Genomic DNA, 21189 nt, shown 5'->3' with positions numbered 1-21189 from the left:
ACAAAATGTTTGCAAATCATGTGTCTCTTAAGAGGCCTATATCCAGGAGTAGGAAAAACTTAAAAATCAGTAATAAAAAGACAAAGCACCGACAAAGATTCTGAGCAGACGATTCCCCAAAGAAACAAATGGCCAATAAGCACATAAAAGATGCTCAACATCTTACATCTAACATTAGTCATTAGGGAAGTGCAAATCAAAACAATGAGCTACCACTGCATACCCACTAGGATGGCTAGAATCACAGACAGTAACAAGTGTTGAGAATGTGGTGAAATTGCAACTCTGACACACTGCTTCTGGGATTGTAAAATTTGTGCAACCATGTTGTAAGAATTTGACAGTTCCTCAAGAAGTTGAGCGTAGCATTACCATGTGATCCACAATACCACTCCTAGTTATATACCCAACGGTACTGAAAACAAAATCTTGTTTATGAATATTCATAGCAACATTATTTGTAATAGCCAAAAAGTGGAAACAACCCAAATGTCAACCTAACTACTGAATGGATACCTAAATATGATATATCCATATAGTAGAATATCATTCAGCCATAAAAGTGAATTAGTGATACATGCTAGAACATGGATGTACCTTGAAAATATGTTAATTGAAAGAAAGTAGACACAAAAGGCCACATAATGTATGATTCAATTTATAAGGAATGCTCAGAATAGGAAAATACATAGAAATAGATTAGTGGCTGCCTGAGGCTGGCAGGGGGGACAGGGAATAACTGCTAATGAGTATGGAGTTTCTTTAGGGTGATGAAAATGTTCTGGAATTAGCAATGGCCACACAACTCTGAATACTAAAAACCACTAAAGTCTACACTTTAAAAGGGTGAATTTTGTGGTATGCGAATTTTACCTCAGTAAAACTGTTCTTAAAAAAATGAAAATGAAACATTTCCTGAACAGATTACAGTGTAGATTCTCAGGATTAAATGAAAATGATAGCCTCATAAAGAGAAGCAGCAAACATGCATTTGTAGAGCTCTAACTCATGGACATCCATCCCATCGCCATAGGGCTTGTTCATACACTGATGTATTTACTAGGGTGCTTCCTGAAAACAGCTCCACTTAGCTCTGGGCTCTTTGTCCAGTCATGGGATATGGAGCCTGGGACACGTGACCAGAGCACCACTGACCCTGGGGGCTGCAGCAACCCTATGCTAAAGGCAGCCATTATGACGATGAAAAAGAGGCCCTCACCATCCAGAGAGGGATGGGGTGGGCAGAACACTGAGGAAGAAAACCTAATCAGGAATGGGTGGGAAGGGGGCAAGAGAGCATAGATCTAATGATTGCCTCATTCGTGTCACAAAGAACTTTGGTGTCACATAGTTGATGACAATCTGTAGGCCTCTGTTCTCTCCCTCAGCACAGCCCCTTGGACTTATTTGCAGAAAGCACAATGGTGACTTTTAATAGTGACCACTACTCAGATTTTAGAACTCTGAGTAATATTCCTAGGTGGTTCACCCGAGAGGGACAGTGCCAGTGAATTAACCGGGCTCAAAATGCAATTGCACATTTGAGACATCACTCTGCTTCAAAGCTGAGTTCTCTCTCTTGCTTCTCTCGTTAGAGGAGCCAGCCTTCCTCCTAGCCAATGGGCCAGTCTGCCCATCTAGCCTGGATGCCACACCTGCTCTGACTCAGGTCAATGGAATAGTCCTGCCTTTTCCTTCATCCTCAGCTTCTTCCTCTCCTGGATCCTAGCCTTCCCCACTTTTTCTTCATTCAGTAAGCCATTTATTGAAGTGTAACACCCACAGAGAAATGCTCAAAGCTCTGACCACAAGCCTGGGTCAGATGCCTCTGCTGGACTTGTAAGGTGCCCTTCCTGCATGCACACAGCTCTTCTCACACAGAGGCCTGGAGAGACTTGTACCTGTGTGCCTTCCAGTCTGAACTCTGAGGGGGCTGCAACCCCAGGGTATAGTTCAGGTAGAAAGTGTTCAATATGCTTCTATCTAACCTGGCACTAAACTTACAATTAAATATAAACAGGAATTTTTAGGAATAAAAATAAATTTGTATAATAATATCAGTTATTTGGAAAGAAAATACCAATTTAGGGGCGCCTGGGTGGCTCAGTAGTTAAGTGTCTGCCTTTGGCTCAGGTCATGGTCCCAGGGTCCTGGGATCGAGCCCCGCATCGGGCTCCCTGCTCAGCAAGAAGCCTGCTTCTCCCTCTCCCACTGCCCCTGCTTGTGTTCCCGCTCTCGCTGTGTCTCTGTCAAATAAATAAAATCTTTACAAAAAAGAAAATACCAATTTTTCTTTTAAAAGACACTATGGAGACAATTTTTCCAGAGACTACGTGCTTTAATTAAGTACAATTTTTCTCTTTTCTTTTTTTTTAAGATTTATTTGAGAGAGAGAACATGAGCAGAGACAGGGACAGAGGCAGAGGGAGAGAGATAATCATCAAGCAGACTTCCCACTGAGGGCAGAGCCCGGCATGGGACTCAATCCCAGGACCCTGAGATCATGACCTGAGCCTAAATCTAAACCTGAGTTGGCTGCTTAACCAACTAAGCCACCCGGGCGCCCCAAACAATTTTTATTTTCTATTTGGATGATTAAATTGTTATATCTTGGCCAGTGAGAGCTCCTTTTAAGTTGGCTTTATTCTTATGACCCCATGAGAACTCTGAAAGCATCCTTCTTGCTTTCTTACAAAGAAAGTTCCAGGACCATCTTCATTCTCTCAGGCCTAAGACATGGAAGCTTCCACTCTCCAAGAAACCCTGCTAGTTTCAAGCAGAAAGTAGTGATGCCAGAGACAGGATGTTGGGGATATTTTTACTGATGGATAGTAATGGTACTGCTACCAGACTCCTCCAGAGTAAGATCTGGAAAAGATGAATTCTTAAAAATCCTGAGTTCTCCTATTTAAAATTTACCTCTCACATTACCAAACGTCCACTTGAATGTTCTAACCCTTCAACCCAATGACAGTATTCTTTATAATGTGATAAACCATACTACTATTCCTTTAATTGTAATTCTTAATTCTGACCAAAAATGACCCGTTTGGGAGGCAGTACAGCCTACTGGTTAAGACTGTCATCTTTGTGGTAGCCTATGATATTTAATTAACTATATAATTTTTGGCTTTCTTAATTCCTGAGAGTCTGTGTCTTTCTATGCAAAGTGACAATAATAATAGCACTTACCTGATAAAGGATGCCCTGAGGACTCAAGGAGATGGTACAGGAAAAACACCCAGAAGAGTAGATGTCATATTGAAAGTGCTCAAGCAATTTGTCCTATTATCATAATTGATCCCCCCAAATCTATAAAATATGAATATCAACACTAATAAAAAAAAACCCACCAGAAGAATAAGATCTAGCATCACCCTAGGGTGGCTGTCCTTTGAACTGATTTGTAAAAAAATTGTTGCGATTATATTGACAAAGACTCTCTTCTTGACCAAACTTTACACAGGCTTTTCTGAACCCCAGTTTTGACTAGGTGTCCTCCTTGGGCTCTGTCTTCCACCTGCCTAGGCTAGATTTAGCAAGAATCCTGCTAGGTCAGTTTAGGGAGAATTCCCCCACCCTTGACATCTGATCACCCTGGCCTGCCTTCAGCAAGAATCCCCTCACCTTTGATGTCTCCTCTTAGTAATTTCCCACTCCATTGACTCCCTCACTCTGTTCCTTGGCTATAAATCCCAAACTGTCTTTGACATCTTCAGAGTTGAGCCCCATCTCTCTCCCCTATTGGGATAGTTTTCATACATATCACAAAAGTCCTGAATAAAGTCTTTCTTACCCTTTTGACAAGTGTTAGAATAATATTTTTCTTTAATGATATCAACACTTGTCTTAATCTATCTTCAGTGTAATTGTTTAAGTTCATATTCAGTTCAAGGCGGTTTGGTGTTCTAACACTTTCTCTCTCAAATAAAATCTCTAAAAAAAAGATAGGTTTTCTGTTTAAATATTATTTTCAAGTCACATGCTTTGAAAGATATTAACCTTAAAGAGAAAAAACAACAAAAAAGTCTATGCCGTAAGAAAAAATTATGCTTTAACAAGTCAATAAGCTCAATCACTAGCAGTTAGCTTTTTATTGGTTCCTGGTGGGGAAAACTACACCCAACTGGAAAAAAGAAAGAGCTTTATGCTATTGATGTAAAATTTCACCACAACTGTAACTGTTCTGTCCATCAATGGATATAAAAGCAAGAAACCAAAGATAAAGGAACTAGATCTTTTTTCACCATTCTAGCCAAGACATGGAGACTAGCAATTCAAACACGGAGAATGTTAAGCCAAGCCCTAATAATGACATTTGTTCAGGCTAGAGTATTTAGCGCTACCAGCTAGATAGGAAAAGGAACTGGGCATGAAGCTTACCTGAAATCCCGCGTAGCTCAAACACCAGCTCAAAAAGAAGAATGAAAACAGTTTAATTTCCCTCCACTAAGCACATTCCAGCTGCAGTATATAACCAAGGCACCACTTCCCACCTTAGGGCAGTTATAACTGGATTACACAAAGATTTTTCCCCCCACATTTATTTATTTTTATTATTAATACAAAGAGATTTTAAGAAGAATTCAAACTTGATCGCACAAAAGTACAAGATTTTCTAATTTAAATATCAAGAGCTGGAAAAAGGAGACCATAAATACACTGTATTAATGCATGATTTAAAACCTCTTAAAATCTCTCATTTGGCTTGTATTTCCATGAGTAAAATGGAACTTTTTCCTGAACAAAGAAACAGGGCTTTAAAAAGATGATAAATTTAACCAAACAATACGAGTACAACTGAATTTTTCTAGACTATCTGAATTAGCTAATGGCTCTGCATTAACAATTTCACTTAAACTCAAATTTTCAGTTTTGTACCTTTTCCATGGTGCATGGAATTCAAATGTGAAATGTATAATTCTAAAACTCATTTCATATTCCATTTTAAGTCAATTATTATTAAGATAATTATTATCTTTACCACAAGGTACTAAAAATAGTTTCCATTTTTGATGCAATTGAACAGTTGGAAATAAAATCACAGGGATTTCAGCAGCAAAAATGGCTAAACCCGTGGTGGTTTAACTACTCCAAAGGCTAGTGAGTCTTTTAGATCCAGTAGATGACGGCCAGACCCCAGACTGCATTTTAGTTTCTCCTTCACTCTATGTACCTTTGAAGAATTGCAAGACATGCACTAGACAGAGAAGTGAAATAAGGAAATATGGAAGAATTTGCCAGGGTAGAGAGTGGGGCTCATTAAGACTTGAAAGAAGACAGATGAAAAGCATTTCTTGGCTTGTCAAGAAAGCACATTTTTTTTTTTTTTAACAGTTGCGTTTGTTGTAGTAAATCCTCACTCCCTCTAACGGTTTCTCACAAATCTCTCTGAGGTAAAGTGTTGGATGCCTGGAACAGTGATGCACAAAGCAAACCTGGAACCTGAGTGTGGGTTGGAATTACCTAGAGGGCTTGTTAAAAAGATATATCGCTGGTACCAATCCTCTGATTTTTCAGATTCAATCTGGAGCCCAAGAATTTGCACTGCTAACAAGTTCTCAGCTAAGGCTAATACTGCTGGCCTACGGAACCACTAACTTAGGAGAAATATGCCGTTTAAAAATGAAAGTAAGCTTTGGGCAATTCTAAAAGTTATCACTGTATTTCACTCCCACTGGATTGTAAACTCATTGAGAGAAAACATGCAGTTGAATAATCTCTGTATATCTCAAAAGATTGGACATCAACTGTCTAGAATATCCTTATCAATAGTTCATTCTAACTCTACTTTGTTGATGTGAATATAAGTACTGCTTTGAAAAAAAAACAAATGGAAATCAAAGCAGGAACTTGCACAGTATTTGTACACCCATGTTCATAGCAGTATTATTCACAACAAAATGTGGAAGTAATCCAAGTGTCCATCAACAGACAAATGGATAAAAAAAATGTGGCACATCCATACAATGGAATACCATTCAGTCTTAAAAAGGACACATGATACAACATGGATGAACCCAGAAGACGCTATGCTAAGTGAAATAAGCCAGTCACAAAAGGACAAATATTTTTAATCCTACTTATATGAGGTACCTAGGGAAGTCAAATTCACAGAGACAGAAAGTAGAATGGCGCTTGCAAGGGGCTGGGGAATAGGCAGTTATTGTTTAATGGGTTGAGTTTCCATTGGGGAAGATGAAAAATCTAAAGATTCATGGTGGTGATGGCTGCACAACAATGTTAATCATCAATGTCCTTAATGCCAGAGTACACTAAAAAATGATAAATTTTTTGTTACGTGTTTTTTATTTTTGTTACATGTATTTTACCTCAATAAAAACAAAAACAAAAACAAACCTGGGTGTAACATCCTTTGATAAGCCCCCTCCAGTAGTGCTGGTTTTTAACTTGCATACTTGCATAATGTTATAATTTCACTATTAACTTGACATGTGATGCAAAACGTGGATTTGGTAATCATGGAGCTGCTACACTACGTATCCATGTAATAGGCATCATCGTGTAGTGGTTAAGAAGCACAGGCTCAGGGCTGAACTTGCAGCTCGGTCTGAATCCCAGCTTCACCATTTCACCAGTTCAGGGTCACAAAGAATTTACACTGTCTTAGTTCCTAGTATGTAGAAGTGGATAATCAGAGTATCTATTGCAAAGGATATATGAAGTGCTTAGGACAGTTCCCAATGCACAGTTAAGTACCATATACGTGTGAACTACCACTATTGTTTAGTATAGACTATAATTTGCTTTGTAGGGCACTGTTTCTCAAAGTGCAGTCTTTCTCAAAGTGCATCAAAATCATCTGCGTACCTTGCTTAAAATGCAGACTTCTGGATCCCAAATCTCCAGAAAGAGCATCTTTGGTTATAGGCTCCACTGTATAAAACCGGCTACTGCAAAGGGGGAAAACTGGGGTGGGAGTGGGGAGCACCTGGATTCAGATAAAGTGACCAGAGGACTTCGAGGAACGGAGAACCAGGAGCAGTGGTCAGAGGAAGACATTGCCTCAACTTTCTAGACGATAAGAATCACACAAAATTCTGATTCAGTAGGTAGGTGCCCTTTCTGAAAATGTCCCAAGTGAGTCTTATCAAAGAAGTTTGGCAAACATGCCCTAGAGATTCTCACAGATTTTTAGTACTTGCAGTTCTGCTTTAGATTCAAGATGTGGTGAGGGTCTGTGCTCCAGAAGTGCAAGGTACCAACTGTACCTGTTCACTCAAAAGCGCTTTGGCATTACTGTGCGGTAGGTCACAAAAGAAGAGGGGATCTTGTTCTCTCCCCATAAGGAACCTGCTGAAGAATGAGCTTAAAATCCATACTTTATTATCTCATTACCTGGAATTACAAATTGTGAAGCACATCATGGACTTTAAAGTTGGTCTAGAGTCGTGGTTGTCAAAAATGTGGTCCCTCAACTCAGTGGCATCAGCATCAAATTGTTAAAAATCGAAACTATTAGGCCTTCCCCCAGAAGCTCTGGGAGCGGGGGCCCAGTAATCAGTAGTTTAATCGCCCTCCAGGTGATTCTGATGTTCGCTCAAGTTTGGGAACCACTGGCCAAGCCAAAGGAATCTCCTTCAACAGTTTCTCCACCGTAAGTCACTGAATACTTCCAGTACTCTGCTTCCTTCTCAGTCCATTAATCTCTCCCCTCCCATCCCACATCTAATTAATCAGATTCACAGAAATCATCCACACATTTCAAAAACAACATAAAACTTTATTAAGAACATCTTATATTGTCATCAGATACAGCCAAAGAAAAAGGGGTAAATAAACAGGGAAACTTCATCTTCCCATGTGCTATTGCCACCTCAGAACAGACTTGTGTGCGGATGGCTGGAATTACAGACGGCAACAAATGCTCTGTATAAATAAATTCAGTAACACAATGCTCCCTTTCTATACAGAGAAGAACTGGGTTTACACTTTAAAAAGCTTTGATATAGTGCAACAACTATGAAACAAGACTACATCTTTAGGAGCTATTTCTTAATAGAATACAAAGCAGTTTTGTAGCTTTATATTATTTCATATAATACAAATTTTTAGAATGGAAAATTCAGAACAGGCATTCTAACTTTCCCAATTAATTTGTACTTTTGAGTTTTTTCTTTCTAAAGATTTCTCAGAGCCAGTTCAAGAACTATACTTTAATAGACTATCTGCTCATCTACAGTGACAAATGACAACCTAGTTTTGTTCTTTTAATTTTGCAAATCAAGATAACCAGGTCATCCCAGCTTTTGCTGATTCTGCAGGAATTCTTATAGAAAAACCCTGATTCAGAGTGCATGTGAGAAGAGGTACCAAAATAGCTGCGTCTGGACTGGTTTTCCTAGAGGGGGAGTTTGGCTATTGAGCATAGCTGATTTATTTTCTCAGACTCCCGGGTTCCCCCAGGTGGTTCTTTTACTTACTGTAGTGATGGAAAGAGCAGAGGGAACGCCAGGGAATCTGTTCAAATTGCCACTCCAGACAGCTGTCTGCACTGTTTGTGGAGAAAAGAGTGATGGTGTCCATTCAAACCACAGTACCCCTACTGCAAGTGTGGTGACATGCTTTTCTCTTGAGGGGCCAGGCCAAACTGCACTCAAAGATGCATGATTTGCCTCATGTACATACACAGTGGAGAAAATGCTCATGATTTAGAATTTGGTATTATAGTACCCCATCTTACCCCATTTCTTGAGGAAATCTAAGTCTACCTTTTAGAAAGGAAGACTATTTGCTGCTAAGGCTTACCATGTTAACTATCATAAGGCTGAAAAGATAACTTCTAAACCAGACCATATTAATTTGTGTTTACAGTTAGTGAATTAACCAACAGCTAAAGGTTTGTGGAGGATTGGTCAAAGGGTGGGACTGGGGGTAGGATTTAGGTTGAGTACTATCACTTATCACAAATCGCATCAAGCTCTTTAAAAAAATAATGCATTTTTATCATAAATATTTAGAACAGATACTGGCATTAAAATCAGTATCTATGTCAGAAGTCTGTCTTAAGTGGTGAAAATATTTCAACAAACTTCTAATAATTCAAATCTTCCCAGGAGTACATAGTTTATAAATTAGTTTTAAATGGAAAAAATATATTTTGAATGGGTAAGTCACCACTTTAGCAGATCATAAATAAGATCAAGACATTGAAAATAAATTAATATACAAGTTTTTGCTTTCACTTTAACAAGAAAAACTAACTTACATGGTATACTTTTATAACAGGTATAAGTAGGTTTTTATAATTGTGCATTGGTTACCCCACCACCCCCATGCTGAATCTTCTTACATATCCTACACCTAGGGACAGAGGTACACAAGACAGACAGACACCCCAGTGCGTGAGTCTGGCTGCTGCACACCATTTCCTTAGTTAGAGTGATGTTACAAATGCTGGTCAGGGTCTGTTAGTAATTTGTCAACCACATTACAAGTTAAGTACATTCATGGTTAAGTGGATTAGGTTCCCAGATGAGCTTTCTGTGGTAGTATTTATAGGGAACCTAACTACTATTGTTTCTGTGAGAAAATGTGCCCAGAGGCCCAAAAGTTGACTAAAAGACTTTGGAATATAAGCCACATATGGATGGGGACTACTAATATGTGTCTATGTTTTGGAGAGAGGTCAAACTGTTAAAAGCACTGTTTCCAGAACTATTGGGTACTGAAAATAAATACTTGCCTTCTCCTTCACATATAAATTCATTTTAACTATAATTCCTAATAATGAGAACAAAAGAGTGAAGCCATTCAGACTAGTGAGACATAATTGGCTTGTGGGATTTAAAGATGTTTTATTGACTACCTAGTTTGAATCTGCTTACAAGGAAAAGAAAAATGTCTAATATGTGATGAATGAAAATAATGTTTATCCTAAGTCATTATTGAGTACAAATCCACAGCTTAACAATGTGATTTAAAAAGAAAGCAGAAGAGCATGCAACTGCTCTAACACACAGGGTTAGAAATAAAAGGTAAAAGTACATTTGTTTTGGTAATTCTAAATATACAAATATAGCATTTGCCAGATCTACCCTGTAGTGTAGCACTGCTTAATTTCCAAATATACAGTCATTCAAAAACCTTAAGGAAACATTAAAAATGTTCCAGGTTACTTTACTGAAATTCAAGAAATATTGTGTTGAGATTTTAGAGCTAAAAATACTATTGTTTTTCAAGTTAAATGGCTAAGCAAATAATAAAAGTACCATTATTTTATGTTTCTTTTAATCCCCTAGATGGCTTTAAGTTAAAGGGATCGATTATGTTAAAAAGAGACTGATTTGAAAATAGCAATCAGTTTCAGAATCAAAGTTGTCCTCTTGGTAGAAGGTCACGTTTTACAACATTTCCAAAGCATTTTCGTATTAACCTACTCAAATAATTCTAAACAGTTTGATCAAGGGGGTCCCTATTTAACACTCCTTTTATTCTACACTGGCAGCTGCAATGGAACCCCTACAGTACTATTGTGGAAAAGTTCTCCAAGCTTTAATCTGACCCTTTAGTGTTAAATTACTGACCTCTGGGGAATAAGGAATCAAAGGCATTAAAGAGGCACAGAACTGATATTTTGGTCAGGGAGAAGGGTGAAGCTTAAGTTGGAACATTTAGTCACTTCTACAATCAAGTCCTAACTATACCATAATAAAGTCTCTACCAACTCTTGATTAGTTCTCACCCTTTAGGAATTACATACTTTACAGTGATTAGATACCGAAGAAAATAAAGAAAACTATTTGAAAATACACGAAGAAATAGAAACATGGAATTTCTCACAAGGCCCTGGATCAAAAAAATTTACAAAAAGATCTTTTGAAAATAATCACTATCTGTGAGCTTATTAATACACAGAGATCATCACTTTTTTAAACTAAGTCATGTTAACTTACCAATAAAATAGTAAACAAACCAACATTTTAAACAATTTTATAAATTACTTGTCACTTCTTTTGTTAATCATTCTCTCAACCATATACAAAAATAACGCTACAGGACTGTCCACCTAACCTGTCTCCATTTCTTGCAAAGTCCTGGGCCCTGGAAAGAGACTGGTCATCAATCTTCACTGTAGATGTCCCCCGCAAAGGGCAGGTGCATGTGGCTTCCAGTGACATTGGGCAATCGGGATAAGTCTGGCAGGCTCTGGATCCGGGACCTGAGTTCTTTGCGCACCAGGGAAACTCTGGCTAACTTCCGCTTGTATTCCTGTAACATCAAACCACCTTCATTAACATTCTTGGAGTCGAGAGAACTATCTAATACTCTGCATAAAATCTGGTATTACACTCAGTTAATGCTAAATAAAAAAGGATGATTACAATGTTAGCATTAGGATCAAAGGAGGGACTTTGGAAATATACTGCTAGGTAAACTCTATTATTATGAAAAACCACAATCTTTTTCTTTTTTTGAAAAAGTGTGAGCACAAGCAGGAGGGGGTGAGGGGCAGAGGGAGAGAATCTTAAGCAGGCTCCATGCTGGGCGTGGCTCGATCTCACAACCCTGAGATCATGACCTGAGCTGAAATCAAGAGTCCGATGCTGAACTGACTAAGCCACCCACATCTGTGTTCTGGCACTGTTGTGACACATCTGTGAAAAGAAGACTAACAGATTAATATACTTAACCTCAACATATAAGATTTTCAGGCATCCTTGAGCTTGGATAAGAAAACTTACGTATCTGTTTTCACAAACCTAAACTGAGTATTAGCATTATTTTCAATTGTGAATGTTGGCAACAAACCACAGGAGTATTATCAGTATCTTTGAGTTTGTCTCCAATAGAAACAAGTTGCTATAATATTACATTATAGTTTTTTTAAGCTATCTTGAAATATTGTTTATTTATTTATTTATTTGTCAGAGAGAAAGAGAGAGAGAGAACAAGCTGGAGGAGCGGCAGAGGGAGAAGCAGGCTTCCCGCGGAGCAGGGAGCCCGGTGCGGGACTTGATCCCAGGACCTTGAGCCAAAGGCAGACACTTAACTGAGTCACCCAGGCGTCCCAATATTGTTTACATTTATCATGACTTTGAAATTATGGTAGTTATTAGACCAACTAAATGTTATATAATGTGTCAGTAAAGAAGCATATATTATACAAATTTTACTATGTCAACAACTGTATTTTATATATAATTTGTTTCCTTTGTAATGCTATGCATTTTACTTTCTACATTAAAATACTGAACTTCAAAGCGGTCCAAAGCTTCACCAGACCACTAAATGGTTCCAATGGCCCCCAAAAGTTTAGGAAACCCTGCCAACAGTAGCCCAAAGACTCAGAGACTGGAAAACAATCAAGATCATATTTGGCTTAGAGGGAAACAGCCCATTCTCTACACTGGGAATATCTCCTTTTAACTGCAGTAGCCAGACTTCCACATGGAGAGAGAGGATCCTTCTATGCTCCATCACCTAGTGGAGGTGGGATGTGAAAGGGGGAATCTAGAAAATGGGTATTCTTTCTTCTAGAAAAGACTAGAAACTTTCTCCCTCCCTCTAACCAATAACCAAGGCTGATCTCAAAAACAAGACAGAAAAGTTGACTGATAAGCTTTCATTTTGGGCAGGAGGCCTATCCACAAAAAGCCCTTCTTTAGTGTTTCTCAACTCTGTACATCAGAATCAGCTAAGAAATTTCTGAACAAACAGATTTTTTTCAAGAGAACTTCAGTCCTACTACGGAGCAATTAAATAAGAATAATCTCTGGAAGTGGGTCCAGAGTTCATGGATTTTGTAGAAGTTCCCAAAAGAATGCTAATACAGAGTTGTGAGCCACTTTTTTAGTTTTTCTGCCTAAATGAAATCAACTTGTGAGGTTCCTTTGCATGATTGAGCCTCCTCCTTTAAAGAATAACCACATGTGGGGAAAGGAATTTGTAAGAATTACTAAAACTCAACTGCTCTAAGGGAATGGGAGAGAGGAGAATTCTGAAGCACGGGGAACTGGGCACACAGTAGCAGGCAAAGTGGGCAAGGCTGGAAAAGTTCAAGGACAGCTTTGGGCACATAAGAGAGGTGTCAATTCTTGCCATGTCTCATGTCCCTGCATCTCTAATTTATCATGAAGATCAATATGGAGTAAAAGAGAGTTTAACAGAAATCTAGAATCTCAAGGCATGATTTTCCCCTTCCCCTATCTCCTTCATCAGTGATACACACTGGAACACCAAGTAAGTTTCAGTATAATAGCTCTGAGTGGCATACAAAAGATTAACACCAGAATATTTCACATTCTAGATGCATACTTCTCAGTAGGATCTCATTACTCATGTCCACATTTAGCACGTTTCTTCCTCAAAACACACTGGTATGGGGGCAAACACTTATCTCCATCTGTCCCACTGTTCTTAGCTGAATCATTCTTGAATAAATAATACATAAAACACTCTGGGGTCAGCATGATATATTCAGATGCTGTTCAAACATGTTCAAAAACAATTATTCTCTGCTAGAGAATATTTTTTGAAAAATGTCATATATGCCTTTAGTAGTCATTACTGCTCACCCTAATTTCTAGTTTCTAGCATCCAGATAATTGTTCTTCAATTAAGATTTGATTCAAATGATATTGGCAGCTAAAAGCCTTCAGCCAATTGGTATCTACTGCAAACAAAAAATTGGCAAATATAAACAAAAGCTGCCATTTACTGAATGTCCATTATATGCCAGGCATTAAAATATGAAATCATCTCAATAATCCCATGAGAAGGGTTATCTTTCATAAGCATGTGAAGTCATACTTTCCCAAATAGAAACAAAAGTATGTAGTAGTCAAAAGCTTTCTGCTTACTACCACAGGCAGGATCTCCTACCCAGAAGATTTAAGGAGCTGTGGCAAGCTGTCTGATGTGAGCCTGAATAAACTGGATGAAACCTGGTAACTACCTGATAACGTGAACCAGGCCATAGCCCTGAAAGTCTTAAATTACTTGACTAGGTGGTCTAGAAAAAGGCTCCAAGATTCCTCAGGTTGGTTTCTTATGGCAACAATGTTTACAAGAGGCTGTATTACTACTTTGATTCTGATATACAGTAATGAACAGTACTTCTCTCAAATCAAAATCATCACAGCACCTTCAATGCTCACAGCACTTATGGAGAAATGCTATCGCAGCAGTCCCTGGCATATGCCAAGTGTATATTTATTAAGTAATGGAGATACAGCATTAAAAAAAAACAAACAGATGAGGTCTCCTGCCTCCACAAAGCTAACATTTCAGGAGGAAGGAAACATAAAAAACATATAAATATTATTTCAGATATAAATACAATGAAGAAAACAAAGTTGGGCAAAAGGAGAATAAGATGGAGTAATGTGGGGGAGAGTTAAGAGGGAATTAAAGACTCAAAATGTTCTTTCAGAACCAGTGACCTAGAGACTCACTTCCAGCATGACAGTGTGAAGAGTTCAACTGACCCACTTCCTGGTGAAAACTTTTTAAAAACCGTACTAGCCATTTAAATCTTCTGGAAATGATCCTAAAGGCAAAGAACATATGAAGAAACATCTATTCCAGAACCCTCAGACCACTGCAAGAACACAAGGATTACTCTCTGGCAGCTCCCAGTCAGAGGGCTTTCTTCCTGAGAAGGGCAAGGCATCAGCATTTGTCATCCTATCCCCAGCTACCTGGTGCTAAGGCTGCCTCACAGAGGCCCTTCACTCAGCCCCCATTGGTGAAACAGAGGCTCTACCTTATATGTGGCAAGCCAAGAATCCTGGGGCACCGACAAGCCTTGCCCACGACTCAGGAGGTGATGGTCTAATCAGAAAGGGAAAGCTGAGAACCTAATCTCTTCACACAACAACAAAGCAAGAAGTTCAAGCCTAAGGGTACTGTCAAGAACAGTGGAGACTATGGTGAAAAGCAATTAAAAGATTCATAATAGGAGCTAAACTGTAGGTCAACTAATTTGCAGGAAAGAAGTAGGGAAAAAGATAGCTGAAGGTGACTTCCTGGTGTCAGAACAGATATCTAACACTGACCTCAGAAAGAAAATCAGTTATCTCCAAGAGATATCTGCACACCATGTTCACTGCAGCCAAGATATGGAAACTACTAAGTTTCTGTCAACAAATGAAAGGATAAAGATGATGTGGTACATACATATATACAATGGAATATTATTCAGCTGTAAGAAAAAAGATAATTCTGACATTTGCAAATGGATAAACCTAGAGGACATTAAGCTAAGTGAAATCAGTCAGAGAAAGATGAACACCGTATAATCTCACTTACATGTGGAATCTTAAAAAAAAAAAAGTGACTCAATAGAAACAGTAGAATGGTGGTTACCAAAGCTGGGGTGGCAGGGGGAGATGGGGAGATGCTGGTCAAAGGGTACCAGCCTTCAGTTACAAGATGAATAAGCTCTGGAGATCTAATGTACAGCATGTTGACTATATTTAATAATACTGTGTTGTGTACTTGACATTTGCTGAGAGGAGACCTAAGTGTTCTCACCACACACACACACACACACAACTATGTGACATGATTGATGTGTTAATTACCCTGACTGTGGTGATCATTTCAACAAAGTAGACATGTGTCAAATCATCACTATACAATTTTATCTGTCCATTTTACTTCAGTAAAGCTGAGAAAAACAAATCTCTCCTTATTCTATTAGTAAACCAACACTGACCCTGCCCCCACCCCACAAAAAAACGCCACAAAAAACCCTAAGCATGAAAGAGAAAACGAAAATTGTGGGTCCAGTGACACACATGTACTGTATCGGGAAATTCAACCTGATAAGTCAGTCAATAAGTAAAGCCAATACCAGTTTTTTAAATCCCTTTCATAATCTTCTCATTCTTTACTAACTAAACATGCATTTTGCAAAAATAGCTTTCAAAAAATTTATTTTGTGTTCCAACTTAACTTTTTTCCCTAAATAAATTCAATTCTGTTCTAGCTCCAAAGAGAAGAAAATTTAAGATAAAAAATTCCCCGAGCAAAACCATTAAGAAATTAAGCCCCTTCCCTTAGCAATACTGAGCTTATATATACTGCTTTTACTGCAAATGTATAGTATTGTTTATTCTGCCAGTATGAAAAACTTGATGCAAATGAAAACCACAAAGATAGTACTTCACACCTACAATTATGGCTATAATAAAAAAGACAGACAAGGGGCACCTGAGTGGCTCAGTCGGTTAAGCATCAGACTCTTGATTTTGGCTCAGGTCATGATCTCCGGGTCGTGAGATCAAGCCCGCACATCGGGCTCCACACTAAGTGCGGAGTCTGTTAGAGATTCTTTTCCTCTCTTCCTCTGCCCCTCCCCCACCCCCACTCATGCATGTGTGCTCATTCTCTTTCTCTCAAATAAATAAACACCACCAACAAAAAACAGACTATAACAGGTGCTGACAAACATGTGAAGAAACTGGAACCCTCATACACTGCTGGGGGAAATGTAAAGTGGTCTAGCAATTCCTAAAAAAATATAGTTACCATATAACCCAGCAATTCTGCTCCTAGGAATATATGAGAAATGAAAATGTATGGCCACACAAAAATTTTAATATGAATGTTCATAGTAATTCATAATAGCCAAAAAGTAGGAAAAAATTCAAATATCCTTCAGTTGATGAATAGAGAAACAAAACATGATATATTTCTACCATGTAGTATTATTTGGCCATAAAAAAAAAACCCAAAGTATTGATATATGCTACAACATGAAAGACCCTTGAAAACATGCTAAGTTAAAGAAGCTAGCTAATAGACTATATACTGTATGGTTCCATTTATATGAAATCTCCAGAAGAGCCAAATATAGAGCCAAGCTTAGGGCTTGGGGTGGGATGAAGTGGAAATGGTTAAGAGGTTTCCTTTAGGGTGGATAAAAATGATCTGAAATTATAGATTGTAGTGATGGCTGCAAAATCCTATAAATATATTTAAAAACTGTACACTGTAGGAATGCCTGGTAGACTCAGTCAGTAGAGCATCTAACTCTTGATTTGGGGGTTATAAGTTGGAGCTCCCTGTTGGGTGTAGAGACTACTTAAAAATAAAATCTTAAAAAAAACAAACCTGTACATTGTTACATGGTATGTGAATTACATCTCAATAAAAATATTAAAGGGAGGGAAAAAAAGGCTTTGTGAGTCTGAGAACCTCAGTGCCACAAACAGTATTGTTTCTTTTTTTAAGAAGATTTTACTTATTAGAGAGAGAGAGAAAGAGAGATCACGCTCATGGGGAGGAGCAGAGGGAGAGGGACAAGCAGACTGTGCTGAACTCGGAGCCCAATGTGGGGCTTGATCTCCTGATGCTGAGATCATGACTTGAGCCGCAATCAAGGGTCGGATGCTTAACCGACTGAGCCACTAAGGCACCCCCAAATAGTATTGTTTTTAATGGGAAATGAATTCCAAGTTCTGTTACTTTACTAAGAAATTCACTTAAAAAAGAAAAACATTCAAGGATAAGGGTGAGCCTGTTATTCCAGGTGCAGTAAATGCCAAGCTCATACAATATACTCTCCACCAAATTCCAACCTGATTTCTTGGAGAGACCATTCTTTTCATGCAAATATTATATAAAAACCAGTGATGAACATGAGTGATGGTCAAAAGGGTCAAACAAAAGCAATGCCATAGAAAATACACAGACACTGTTTATAATAACTGCTTTCTATACATCACCTGTAACTCATAACACCTACTAATTTACATACCAACATTTTAGATGTCAGTTTGACAGTCTTCTGACTTGAGATTCTAGCTCTTACTGCATATTATTTTCATTTTCATTTTTCAAACAAATGCATCATTCTGTTATTTGATATTGAATTCGAAGGTCTCAACTGATCTACTCCATACTTCAGTTAAACATTTCTTGAGTATCTACTATAGAAGGTGCCAGTCACTTTGCTGGGAACACAAAGATGAATCATAATCCTTACCTAGAAGAATACACAATTTAATCGGCATGCAAACAAATGAGTAATTACAATAAAGTATGATGTATTCCATGAGAGGCAAAAAACACTTTCTGTGACATACCAGAACTGGAGGATGGAGGACTTTGCCATGCTGCAGAGTTCAGGGAAAGTTTTCAGAACTGAGGAGGGGTGAATAGAACATAATAGGACATGGGAACAGCAAGATAACAGGGCAGTGAGGATAAAGAGCATGATATGAGCAAGCCAATTCACTACCACCACAGAGCATGGTGCAAAGTAAAGAAATTAATTACATTACCAAATACAGTCACATTTAAGAGGATGAACCTAAGGAAGAAAGCCAATTAGGAGTTTACTGCAAATGTCTAAGAAAGACAGAGTAGGGCACTTCACAAATTACACCGTATGTCAAGCAGCAATGCACTTTACAAACTACACTATGCACACAATACCTTAACTCAAAAGACAAAAACAATCTGTACTAAGAAAAATCAGCAGGACTGGTTGTAGTTCTGATGTGAAGAATGATGCGGTTTTACGCTTGATGAGTGGTTGGATGGAGGTGCTATTATCTGAGATTGCAAAGATGGGTAGAAACTCCTTTGGGGAAGTAAAGAGTTCAATTTTCAGCATGTGAAGTGTGTTATCCTTGGGACTGCTAGTAGAAGGCACTTGGAAATGTGGTTCTAGCATTCTGAGCTGGAAGTGAGATTTGGGCTTCAGAGGCAGCAAATAAAAATCTATCTATAAACCATGAAACGTGCAGGAGCCCATTAGGCCTGTTTGAGTGTATATACAGAAATGCTTCTGAGCCATCTTAAGCCATTTTGCTTCACCCTTCCCCCACTCTATATATATCTACATATATATATATATATATATCTACCATCAGCCAATATATTGTCAGACTTTGCTTTTCGTGGTTTCAGGAAAAAATAAATGTATACTGAACCTGATTTAATGAATTATCCATCATACCACAGCACATCCTTATGATTCTAATGTACACCAAAATATGGCATGTCCCCTCCCATTCCTGGTTGGGAAAGAGACATACCAGAAAGAGAAGTAGGCTAATGACAGAAGGCAGAAATGTTCCTAGTATTAAAAAGGACTAAAAAAAGCAGTGAAAGTTAATCAGGAAGGCCTATACGTGGAAAGGTTTGAACTTTTTCTCTTAGGAAAATACTAATTTTCCCAACAGATTCCTTTGGCACTATGACTATCCAACCCTCAGAAGAACAATATACCATTCACATCCATTATCTGAAGAACTCAGTAATCATCCTTAACCAACTCAATATCTGCTCTCCAAGTTCTTATGAGAGAATTCAATACAAATTGGTGTAATTTGAGATTTCAAAAAGGTCCACTTAAAGCATTTCATATTTGAAAAGTTTAATGGATTCCCACTTCTTAAGCGTAGGCTGCACACGGTGACTTATTTCCAAAGAGTAGAGTATGAAAAGGGGAAAAAATCAACTAACTTTACAGTGGAGAAGCCTAACAATGCTTCAGCAAGGCGATCAAGGGCACATCAACACTGATAGGTCATTTGATAGGAAGTACCGTGATAAAATGTGATGAAAATGGCACTTGACCTCTGCGTCTTCCTGTCTTCCTCCCTCCCTCCCTTCTTGCCTTCCTTTCTCCTTCCCTCCTCTCTTCCTTCCTTCTATTCTAATTTTGAGAAAAACATCAGACAAATTCCAACTGAGGGACATGTCACGAAATCCCTGAGCAATATTCCCCAAAACTATCAAGATCATCAAACACAAGGAAAGTCAAAAAAAGTGTCACAGCCAAGAGTCTAAGGAGACATGACAAATAAATGTAATGTGATAACCCAGATGGGATCCTAGAACAGAAAAAGGACATTAGGTAAAACTTTTAAAGATCTGAATAAAGTATGGAATTTAGTTAATAAAAATTGGCTCACTAATTGTGACACATACCATACTAACATAAAATATTAACAACAGGGGAAACTGGATATGAGGTATAATGGGAACTCTCTGTACTATCTTCATAGATTTTCTGTGAACTTAAAATTGTCTAAAATAAAAAGTTTATTTAAAAAAAATCTAATGGACAAATTAAACGTTTCCCCAGATTATTGAAGCCACTCTGCATACATTCTTATCTTAATCATCACAAAAATCCTGCAACAGAGGTATCACTATCCCTGTTTTACAGATGAGAAAACTGAGATTTAGAAAACGAAGCATAAATTGCTCGTTAGAAATGCCTGACGCCAGTCACACAACATATTTTATTTAATAACATTTGTCAAAATTAATGAATAGTAAACTAATAGAGATCTTAGTTATTCTCGGCCAAATGCTACAACAATCACCATTCAAAAAGATGACACAATCAAAAACTATTCAAGATGTTTTGTAGAATACCATTTATATTAAATTATCCAGATTCTGATGCAGATTTGTTAAGAATATTGCAGAATGATCTGCAATTTCAGACTCCAAATAACATATTAAAGCAATACACTAAGTTTACTAACAAATAATGAGAATTCTGTAGTATTAAACCTGCTCTGTACACAAAATTTTTGTGCAGCCAAAAATGATACAAATTTCTCTTCAGAATTCTTTGTCCAAATTATCCCTTTTACCTGCCCAGGATCTGCATCCAATTTCTATCCATCCTGCAAGTGCCAGCTTAAATCCCAAGCACTCCAAATGATCTTACCCTGATTACTTCTCCCACACTGAACTTTCACTACTACCTGATCACTCAACATCCTGCTCTGACATCCTACTGACTATTCACATACTACACATATAGGATACACTAGAAAGTTGAACACTGAGAACACCAAAAAATAACAGAAAACAATTCTAGTCATCTGAATAGCTAAAGTCCTTTCACACACTTATATTTCTTAAGAAATGCAACATTCATAAGAAAATACAGATCTTTTCTTCATTAATGGTTTAGCTACAACCTTTTTTTAAAAAATTTATTTTGGGGTGGAGGAGGGCAGAGGGAGAGAATCCTTAAGCAGACTCCCCACTGAGTGGCAGAGCCTGACAAGGGCTGGGCCTGATGCAGCCTGATCTCACAACCCTGAGATCATGACCAGAGCCAAAATCAAGAGTCAGCTGCTCAACTGAATAAGCCACCTAGGCGCCCCAAAAATTATTTTTGAAAAGAGGATATAAATCAAATGAAAAATTTACCTGAGTGCTTTTCTACTAGGAACAAATGATATT

At 38.1% G+C, this 21189-nt stretch overlaps 1 protein-coding gene across 2 annotated transcripts in view; it reads right to left on the bottom strand.

Moving 5' to 3' along the window:
* Positions 1 to 7739: 7739 nt before the first annotated feature.
* RPRD1A (regulation of nuclear pre-mRNA domain containing 1A) overlaps positions 7740 to 21189 on the bottom strand; it is a 72335-nt gene continuing 58885 nt past the window's right edge. The window contains exons 7-8 of one of the 2 annotated variants that reach the window (XM_025886667.2): positions 11035 to 11232; positions 7741 to 8515 (exon numbers count right to left, since the gene is read on the bottom strand). In XM_025886667.2, the coding sequence (XP_025742452.1) occupies positions 11083 to 11232 (150 nt within the window). In that variant the 3' untranslated portion in view covers positions 7741 to 8515; positions 11035 to 11082. Of the gene's footprint in view, positions 11233 to 21189 lie in introns of both variants that reach the window. The other variant, XM_025886666.2, reaches the window with a different exon arrangement.

The sequence above is a fragment of the Callorhinus ursinus genome, unplaced genomic scaffold (genome assembly GCF_003265705.2).
Source record: "Callorhinus ursinus isolate GAN/ISIS: 27379988/994484 unplaced genomic scaffold, GSC_fseal_2.0 scaffold11, whole genome shotgun sequence".
In the NCBI taxonomy this organism is placed as follows: Eukaryota; Metazoa; Chordata; class Mammalia; order Carnivora; family Otariidae; genus Callorhinus; species Callorhinus ursinus.
This window is presented reverse-complemented; position numbering and strand designations above follow the sequence as displayed.